The sequence below is a fragment of the Sinocyclocheilus anshuiensis genome, unplaced genomic scaffold (assembly GCF_001515605.1).
Source record: "Sinocyclocheilus anshuiensis isolate Anshui unplaced genomic scaffold, SAMN03320099.WGS_v1.1 scaffold1080, whole genome shotgun sequence".
NCBI lineage: Eukaryota > Metazoa > Chordata > Actinopteri > Cypriniformes > Cyprinidae > Sinocyclocheilus > Sinocyclocheilus anshuiensis.
Window position 1 is genome coordinate 56,446 of NW_015551057.1, and position 9,808 is coordinate 66,253.

Sequence of the window (9,808 nt, forward strand, 5' to 3'; positions counted from 1 at the left end):
CATTTTGAGAAAATTATTACATTATGAACATTTTATTACAATAATAATGTAATACTTATTACATTATGTGCAATTTGTACATTATGTGCAGCTATTACATTATGAGTTGCTACAGTGTTGTTATTGTTAACTAAAACTAATAAAATGAGTTTGATCAAATTAATTAAAATAAAGCTGAAATAACATAAATATTAGATGAAAAGCAAAATTAGAAATGGCAACTAATGGAAATGCTTAAATACTAAAGTTACTAAACAAATAAAATTAAAGAAAAATAAAGCTAAATCGAAATATTTAACACTAATAAAGATGACAAAAGCATATAAATTTAATACAAATAAAATTGAAATGAAAACTGAAAATATATAAATTAAAGTTAATACAAAATATTAATAAATAGTATAATATTATATAAATAACACTGTAACTGATATCACCTCTGCACCAGGGTCTACTTAATAAAACTGAAAATATAATTTTGGAAAGATCAAGGTTAAAATGGCTTACCAGGCCTCCACAGATATAGCCCTTATGACCTAAAGTAGTACTGGCATGTGAGGACCGGGGCTCTGGAGGCTGGCCCTGCAAGAAGTGGAACCAGACAGCAGGCAAACAAGATAATATATACTGTATATAATACAGTATATACAATATATACTGTATATAATATAATGTATAATGTCATCTTCTATGGCTGAGATAAAAAATTAAAAAAAAAACATATTAGCAATATCCTATTTTTTGCTCTTTTACCTGGGTTTGTGGTTCAGTCCATGTGGCTGTCACAGGTTCAAACATATGCACCTCATTATTCCAACCCCAAAACTGGAAAATATCTGACCCGATTGTTGCCTGTAAAAAAAAAACCTCTAAATGAAGTCCAGTAACATATAGCTGTATATTTTTTTTCCCAAGATCTTTCTGCTCACCCGGCTAGTCTCGTCAACCATAAAGCTCTTGGAGTTGTTGACCTCTCTGACTGTTTTGCAACCATATCCACCAAAGTAGATGAGCCTATGAATGACACCAGTTGTTATAAAACTGCGACATAATAGCAACAGCTTCTTATTATGTAGCAATTATATGCATCATTAGCATTTTCATTACTGTACATGGCACTAACAGACCTGCAACCCAATTTGCTGTTGCAACTGACCAGTTTCAAAACATGGTCCTTTAATTTAGAGACTGTATTCATACTATAAAAATCTGAGGAGGACATTATGCAACCACTGTATTGTATATCTGTATAGACAGTGCAGTGAGCTTGTTTTTCCTTACCTGTTTTTGTAGACCCAGCATGAATGTCTGACCCTAGGAGAGGGTGTCCCTCCCACTGTGTCTGTCACTTTTTTCCAGCTATATTCCACACCCAACAGGTCAACACAATACATCTGTCATAACACCAGCAACATAGTCTTAATTATAAGCAGTTAGAATTTATTCCCCACAGAAATGCTACCAGCAGCTTAAAAACAGAAGCCCATAAACCTGTTTTTCACATTTCTTAAATATTCTACAGGGTATTTGAATTGCATTTTAGGTGGATGTGTCTGAAATGCTAGGATGTTGGAAGATCAAAAAGTTGGAATAAAAAAAAAAAAACTTTATAACATAAAATTTGTATGGAGGGGAGTGTAATGATATTATGTCTTTGTTCTCTCTGTATGTCAGTGGCAGAGAAACAAGAAAAACATTCACCAGAAATTTTGGGGAGGTGGAGTTTCCTTTCAACAGAGGCTTTGTTCAGTCATATTTGCTTAGAATAATAATTGTATTACACTACAGTATATCCAACTTCCTATAGTGTGCACAGATCAAAAACTATTTGTGGTGGATATCTACATTTGCGAAACAAAATCTCACTGAGATGTACACAGTTTTCCACAGTCTTATCTCAGTATGAGGGAAATGTTGGTACATTCAGAGCACATTATCACAGTATCACATTCCCTATCAGGTTACAGACAATATATGCAATTATGTTGGACGCATACTGGACAAACCTGTTAATCTGCCTATGAGTGTGTACTTGGAGATGTGATGCTTTATGATGATAACATTCCTAAAGCAGCTCACCGTGTTGGTGTGGCCATTGATGTCACATCCCCCAAAAATGTAAAGCATGCCCTGAAGATATGCACCACAAGCATGTGAAAGAACAGGAGGAACCTCTCCGCCCATATGTCTCAGAGACCTGCCGCACACAGACATGCAATTGCAAAACTCAGGGGAAAATGTTGTTTGGGGTTGACAATGGTAGTCTCAGGTAACTCTGGAACTCTGGAACTACCCACTGTTTTAATGCAATAACGTACAGCAGGTGGAATAAACAAAACACTTAATATATGCCACGAAAGTGCAGTTTGCAGAAGGAACACCTATTGCTAGGGATGCCAGCTATTTTGGAAATATAATTTCTTGGTAAAACAATTAGACCCAAGTTGTTCTTAAATAAAACATGGCATCTCACCAAACTCCACTCTCCATGTCATAAAGCCAGATCTCATCACTGGGCACAAAGGTTTCTTGTCCATCCACACACTAAATAAAAAATAAAAAAACAAAAAAACATCAAGTTCTCTAATCCCAACCAGACAAACTACACTAAACACTCAGTTTACACTTGTTGTCCATCCGCACACTAAAATAAATAAATTAATAATAAATATAATAATAATAATAAAATTAAACCAGCACTTTTTTCTTCACATTTTCTCTGTAATCCAAACAAGAGCAAAACAAAGTTATCTAATCCCAACCAGACAAACTTCTAATACTCAGCAACTATTTTGATAGTTCTACTCACTTTTTTACGTTTAAGTGGATGGAAAATATTCGCTTCGCGGTTTAATATTTTTCTGTAGCGCTCACCTGGCAGCCCCCCCAGACGTACAGGTTGTGTCCCTCCAGGAAGGAGATGTGGTCGCTCCGCGGTGAAACCGGTGAACGCTGCGCTGTGACAACCGCCGGTTCTTCTATACTCCCCATTACTGAAGCGCTCAACTGCTGCTGTTCAGCACCTGAGAGCATAGACATCAGCTCCCGTTGTTTACACTAAGACGACAAACAGGAAACAGATCAAAGATACTGGCTTGAAGTTGGGGGCTGGACTCTAAAACCAACTTGAAAACGACGGAGGTAGTTAAAAACTGAAATTTTGATTCATTCTGTGGACTTTTTATTCACCAAGGGATTCGTTCACTGACCAGTTCAGTAACTCTTTCCGCAGGTTGCGTCGTAGGTGGCGTAGATATAGTCGACACATTGCTCCGGGTCTGGCTGTGAAATGTACGGTATTATAATTACTAGTGCAGTGCCTTAGCATAAAGTCGGCATATATGCTGGTGAATTAGGATTGGTTTTCACAGTATAATCAACATTACACAAATAGGCCTACACTAAAACTAACACTATACTATTAAGAATAATACAATAATTAAATATAAAACATTAGATAAACGTACAAAACAAAAATAAGTTATGCACTTCTGCATTTAACCAGTAGATGTCACCATTTCACAAGACAGGTAAATATGCCCATAAGGCGCTATTATGTTCAAAATTACATTAACATTTGTGCATTTGGTAGACACTGTTATACGATTTAACTTGAATTGAATTTGGCATATACATCTTATTAGTTCATGCACCCATGGCCTTGGTGTTCCTAATCACCATGGTGTGCTGAGACACATGAACATTAAAATGAGAAGTTGATGTCCTTGCTTCTCATCAACCAAAGTTTGACTGCTAATTCATCTTAAATTCTGGATTGGTTTAAGATAAAATGATACAATTAGTGATACTCTAGGGAGATTGTGTTATCATCCTCATATGAGGGAGGCGATATCATCTATAGCAGGGGTCTCCAACCTTTTTGTGAGTGTGGGCTCCCTGAAGGGATAAAATAGTCTCAAGGACTACTTGTTTGATATACTCCAATACAGTATATATATAATTTTCTTTCCCTCCAATATCTTGATAGATTCCATGTTTTATGATTCAGTACAAATTTATCATTAAAAATGGTGTCTAGTGAAATTAATTAATAAAACGTTAACAATTTAATCAATCTTTTAAAATGTAATCAAATGAAAATCAATTTACAACAAAACATTGCATTTTTATTTTATTTTATCAGACATGATGCTGCACAACAGAACTGTATAGATAATAATAAAAAATAACTTGGTTGTATGATATTCATTAAAAATAATAATATTATTATTACTTTGAGAATTGCATTGTAGTATACAGTAGTAATATATTCAGTCATATCATTACACGTTAAACCGGACTTTTATTTTGACGGTTTGTCTTGAAGGTCTTTAAGTTTTAGTTTCAGCGTGTATTTGACGGCATTTTTTCTCAAACGAAACTGCATAAAGCTGATGAAGTGACTCTCAGAGTAGCTCTGAAGATGAAGTGCATGTTTTCATGTCCTCATATATTGAGACGCAGACGCTGAAAACACCGCGAGTCACGTGTGTTTGTGTTTGAATTTGTGTATCAGATGAAACTTCCACGCAGACACACAGAACATGTAGACTTATTAGCGACATGCACCGACTGGTTGCTGTAACATGTATTTCTGTTGTGATTAATCCATATTGAGTAAAAATGTCGAGAGCTTAACATAATTAACATAAATTTTATCATAATTTCGATATGATATCATTTATCGCCCGACGCTAATTTAAGCTATTTATAGAACGTGCTTGGCGGGCGACTCAGAGACTCCATGCGGGTTACCAGTTGCCCACGGGCACCACGTTGGTGACCACTGATCTATAGTCTACCATTGTTGTGTTTTTCTAAACAGGGTAATGTACGGTGGCCGAGAGAGCTCAACGCGCTGCAATTTAAGAAGACACATGCAAATTGAAAAAACACCAGCAAATTAAGAAAACATCTTCATCAGTTTGACAACACAGGCGCTGCAAATCCTCACAACACATGCAAATGAAGAAACGCGCTGCAAATCCTCACAGTACATGCAAGTATACTAATTTATTAACAATTTGAACCAGGTTATAGTATGACATACACAACTAAACACAAATACATTGCACATGTTTTTTTTTCAACATCAACATAGACCTCCCAATACGACCTAACTGTTAAAAGGGGTATGCTTAAATGCCCGTCCAATGCCAGTTGTTCTTCTTGTTCTTTTACTAACTTGATTGGTGCACAAATTGAGATTAAATACACACACCTTTAAAACTGTATCAAACAGTTAACTTGTTTATTTCTTTGTTAATGCTGATACATTTTTATGTTTAAGATTATATTTGTGGATTCCTGCATTCCTAATGACATTGTTCTCTTTTCCCTTCAGGCTCAGGAACCGTATTAGATGAAATCACAGAGGCAGGCCTAATCCATAAATATTTCTCAGAGGGCCACACATATGAAGTGATCCTTGATTTTCTTGGAACAATGCATAACATTTTCATGAGTCTGAGCACCTTAAAGAGAAGACTAAGGAATGCAGGCCTAACAAGGAGGACAGACTATACTCCCATTGGCACTGTGAATGCAGCTATAACACATGAACTGACAGGCTCAGGTCAGCTTTTAGGTTACAGAGCTCTGTGGCAGACATTGCGACAGAAGTATTTCTTGACAGTTAAAAGGGATGATGTAATGCATGCAATTCATAGACTGGACCCATCTGGAGTTCAGCTTCGCCATAGACACAGGTTTGTCCGAAGAGGATACTTTACAGCAGGACCAAACCAAGTGTGGCATGTCGATGGGTATGATAAGCTCAAACCATTTGGTGTTGCCATCAGTGGCTGCATTGATGGGTTTTCTAGGAAAGTGATGTGGCTCAGAAGTGGCAGCTCTAATAACGACCCAGGGATAATTGCTTACCATTACCTGCAGTGTGTATCAGAGTTTGGAGTTCCAGCACGCCTTCGCACAGACTGTGGGACAGAAAATGGCACTATGGTAGCCATTCACTGTGCATTAAGAGCACAGTATACAGATGACTTTGCAGGAGCCCTCATTCACATGTATGGCACTTCAACTGCAAATCAGCGAATCGAAAGTTGGTGGTCCTTTTTTAGAAAGCAAAGGTACAGGCCTTTTAAGATTAATTCCAAAACAAAAATGTTATCAAATGTACTATTTAATCACTTAGTTTTTGTGTGTTGTCACATCAGAGGGTTTCAGCTGTCAACAACATGTATTATATGAGAATAACACTAGACTAAAAATGTAATGCAAATCTTTTTTTCTGATGCTATAAAGTTTTCTTTACATTGATATTTAAAATATTTTTTTTTAAAATAGGAATGCAGTTTAAATAATACCTTTTGTTGGAAACATTTGTTTTAGAAATCATTTCCATATAACTTTTATTCAGCACTTAAGTAAAACATTGTGTATACTTTCATTCCATCATTAGGACTCAGTTCTGGATTGATCTCTTCAGTGACCTGAGAGAGAGGCACCTTTTCAATGGCAGCCATGAGCATAAGTGCCTTCTACGGTATGTCTTCTTGAGCATCGTGCAGAAAGACCTTGATGAGTACAAAGAACTTTGGAATAACCACACCATCCGACCTGTTTGTCAGTCTTCTTGTCATTCTGGTAAACCAGAAGTCATGTATCACCTGCCTCACAGGTTTGTATTTAATCCATGCAGTATGTGACCATGTTCAGTAAATATCAGATTTAATTTTCACTTAAGTTTAATCATTAATGATCAAAGAAAATGTGATTGATTGCCTATATCTGACACAGAAGTGTATAGTGGAATATCCCTCACTTGACGATAATTGTATTTTAAATCAGAACTAGATCATTGTTTAAAAAAAATTTGCAGATATTCTTAGACAAAAAACATTTACAATGCATGAAGCAAAAAGGGGGATTTTACTGATTCACAAAGTGTCTTTGTAGTAGAAGCAAATATAATTACCATATTGGACAACAGATGTTGTCAACATTGAGGGTCAACCTTTGGCTTATGTCTTCAATTTCAAAACTATTTAAAAATTGCGGCGTTGGGTTATAATCTTAGAATTTGTATGTTTTATTATACATTTTTGTAATGAGTTGACTCAAAGTGGTTTGATTTCTGATTGGCCTTAGGTTTGATGCAAGGGACTGTGGATTCCCAGTGTCACAGGAAGTTATTCAAGAGTTTGAGGACATTCGGCCACCACAGCGCAGTCTTTGTGGTGATAGTAATCTCCAAGTTCATTTTTCGGATTTGCAGAGACAGAGTGGGCTTTCTCCACCAGCCAACTGGATAACTGCTGTTGAAAATTACATAACACTTAAAAATATGTCCAGATTAAATTCATCAGTTCAAAGAACAACTTTATTTGCTCACTGCATATGTCATCAGTGTTTTACTGAACATCAATCATTTAAACTGTGTATAACAAAATCTTAAATTTTGTGCAAAGAACATGCCATGCATTACTGTTGTTAAAGGGGTCATATGATGCGATTTCAAGTTTTCCTTTCTCTTTGGAGTGTTACAAGCTGATTGTGCATAGATAAGATCCCTGAAGTTGCAAAGACTAAAGTCTCAAAACCAAAGAGATATTCTTTATCAAAGTTAAGACTCTGCCACGCCCCCCTAAAATGGCTCGTTCTAACACGCCCCCACATATCTACCTCACTATGTGGAAATATTTGCATAATGCCGCCCAAATGTGCACGCAAAGAAAGAAGGCGTGGTTTCAGTAACTGCAGTTAGTGTTGAAGCAGCCATGTCAGGGAGACGCTGTGTGTTTCTAGGCGAAAGCAAAAGCACTTTATTTGGCCTTCCGAAAGTAGATGCATTTAGGAATCTTTAAGATCACTTACAACAGAACAGCAATGCATTTTATGGACGACCGTTTCGTGAACCTAGGAGAGGAGGTAATTCTGACTTTGCTATGACAATCTGGCGCTTCTGAATCAGCTACTGTTTTGTTATTAGTTTAAGTATTTGCTATTGACTGCTCAAATGCGGAGTTTTGCCCATCGTGTGTGTGCGCGAGCGAGCGAGAGGGAGAGAGAGAGCGAGGGAGAGAGAGGGCGAGAGAGGGAGAGGGCGAGAGAGCGGGAGAGAGAGAGCGCGAGAGAGCGAGAGCGCGCGAGAGAGAGAGAGAGAGAGCGCGAGAGAGAGAGAGAGAGAGAGCGAGAGAGAGAGGGTGAAAATAAAATCTATATTATTCCTCAAAACTCACCAGTATATCAGTACAGTCTATTAACCTGAGTGTTCCTTGTTTAACTGAGTGACTTGAAATGTGTAACTATAACATAGGTGCACATTAAAACATACATTATACAAACATGGCTGCATTTCAAAATACGAAAAAAACAAAGTGGCACATTTTCATTTAAATAAAGCTGTTTACTCGGACCTAAACCCCAGAATATCAGCCAAAGGTATTTCGCTTCAAGGAAGCCCAAACCCAGGGGAGTTTTGCATGCCATAATCCATGGCTGCTTGAAGCTCTTCATAACTGGGTAAGATTGGAATTTTGATTGTATTTATACATACATTTGCCATGGGAAATTGAGAGCTCTTCTGAAAAAATTAAGATATTGTTTTTGCCAGTTGATGAAAGTAATTTCTTTAAATGTTTTGTAATCCCAGCCTAACAAATTAAAGTAATTTCTTTACATTTTTTGTAATCCCAGCCTAACAAATTACCTCAAGAAGGGCCTTCTTGACCTCATCATCAGGTATGTCTTCAATTGGGGCCTCAATTGTCTTTACTTTACCAATTAGGTAAAGGAAGAAGTTTGGGGAAAGACAAAAAGGCCCTGGACCGCCATGGACAATGAACACTGCAATCATTCTTCCAATGTGGAAATATTCATTGTCTTCTGCAGCTAAAAATGCCAATATAGCAATGTTAGGACACTCTGATTTACAACATTGTAAAAACCTCACAAAAAGTATTACCTTTACTATCAAATGAGAGGTATTTGGCATTGTCTTTGCCTTCAAATACTCTCCTTGTTTTGATGGTGTCCATCAACAGAGTCAGAAATTCTCGAGTAGGCCCCCTGCTGTCCAAAGCCTCTTCCATCAGCCCAGCATCATCTGTGAATTTCACCATCAAGCTGCAGGTGGGGTCAAATGAGGATCGCCTGAAACCTCTTAAGGCACCATCCCAGACATTCGCCCGGTTAATGTTAAATCTGCTACAGGATGTTTTGTTAAGATTATGTGCCAGATTTGACACTATGTCTGCAGCCGTCAGCCCATCATGTCCATCACTGTAAAATGATAATAAAAAAAAACAGTCCACAGACAGCAAGAAACTATTAACACTGCAACTTCTTATTTTTGTGAATTATTTAAATTTACATTTTAGTTAGTTTTTTTAGTATTTTATGGGCCCTTTATAATGAGTAAGCTATACAACACTGCTCAAAAATAATAAGCATAATTTGGACATCACAACTTTAGTAACAGATTTTGAGAGTCCTCCCACAAAGTCACATTTTTCTGGTAAAGAACAAGGTGCTGATAGTACTTCTTATGTGATAGTACCTGTCTTTCTCTGGCAGTTTCTCTACTTCCTCAAGATCCGAGGAACTGCTGTCGATGGTGATAGGTGCATAGATATGGGTATATGTACTGTGGAAGGGAGGTACAAGAACAACAATAACACAATGTGCTGTGAGGATTTGCAGCGCGTTTCTTCATTTGCATCAGAGCCATAGAGAGAGAGAGTTGCGACAACTCCATTCACTCCAATGGAGCAGTTTTTTACAGCAATGGCGGATCGTGGAGCCGCTCAATAGTTCCCGGAAGTTAGCGCTCATACTATCAGCGCCA

General features: G+C 37.3%; 3 protein-coding genes across 3 annotated transcripts in view; 1 reads left to right on the forward strand and 2 right to left on the reverse strand.

Moving 5' to 3' along the window:
• Positions 1-3,264, reverse strand: part of LOC107661982 (kelch domain-containing protein 1-like) — a 46,231-nt gene extending 42,967 nt beyond the window's left edge. Inside the window, exons 1-8 of the mRNA XM_016451807.1 lie at positions 3,210-3,264; positions 2,875-3,057; positions 2,474-2,544; positions 2,080-2,197; positions 1,282-1,394; positions 930-1,014; positions 754-852; positions 508-582 (exon numbers count right to left, since the gene is read on the reverse strand). Coding sequence (XP_016307293.1) covers positions 508-582; positions 754-852; positions 930-1,014; positions 1,282-1,394; positions 2,080-2,197; positions 2,474-2,544; positions 2,875-3,039 — 726 coding nt within the window. The 5' untranslated portion in view covers positions 3,040-3,057; positions 3,210-3,264. The remainder of the gene's footprint in view (positions 1-507; positions 583-753; positions 853-929; positions 1,015-1,281; positions 1,395-2,079; positions 2,198-2,473; positions 2,545-2,874; positions 3,058-3,209) is intronic.
• A 244-nt stretch (positions 3,265-3,508) lies between these two features.
• LOC107661983 (uncharacterized) lies at positions 3,509-7,469 on the forward strand. The gene is made up of 5 exons (XM_016451808.1): positions 3,509-3,530; positions 5,345-6,089; positions 6,422-6,640; positions 7,111-7,279; positions 7,431-7,469. The coding sequence occupies exons 1-5, from the start codon at positions 3,509-3,511 to the stop codon at positions 7,467-7,469; spliced, it is 1,194 nt and encodes a 397-aa protein (XP_016307294.1).
• Positions 7,470-8,659: 1,190 nt separating this feature from the next.
• On the reverse strand, positions 8,660-9,610 carry LOC107661984 (G2/M phase-specific E3 ubiquitin-protein ligase-like). Its single transcript, XM_016451809.1, has 3 exons — positions 9,521-9,610; positions 8,927-9,243; positions 8,660-8,853 (listed from the first exon to the last, which is right to left on the reverse strand). Exons 2-3 carry the CDS (start codon positions 9,081-9,083, stop codon positions 8,660-8,662), a joined length of 351 nt encoding a protein of 116 aa, XP_016307295.1. The 5' UTR covers positions 9,084-9,243; positions 9,521-9,610.
• Between the last annotated feature and the right edge of the window lie 198 nt (positions 9,611-9,808).

Coding starts and splice junctions, on each gene's coding strand:
- LOC107661983 (XM_016451808.1), top strand. CDS start 3,509: ATGTCACCATTTCACAAGACAG. Junction 3,531..5,344: donor GTCACCATTTCACAAGACAG/GTAAATATGCCC, acceptor TTTTCCCTTCAG/GCTCAGGAACCGTATTAGAT. Junction 7,280..7,430: donor CAGCCAACTGGATAACTGCT/GTTGAAAATTAC, acceptor TTTTGTGCAAAG/AACATGCCATGCATTACTGT.
- LOC107661984 (XM_016451809.1), bottom strand. CDS start 9,083: ATGGTGAAATTCACAGATGATGCTGGGCTGATGGAAGAGGCTTTGGAC. Junction 8,854..8,926: donor CCTCTCATTTGATAGTAAAG/GTAATACTTTTT, acceptor TGGCATTTTTAG/CTGCAGAAGACAATGAATAT.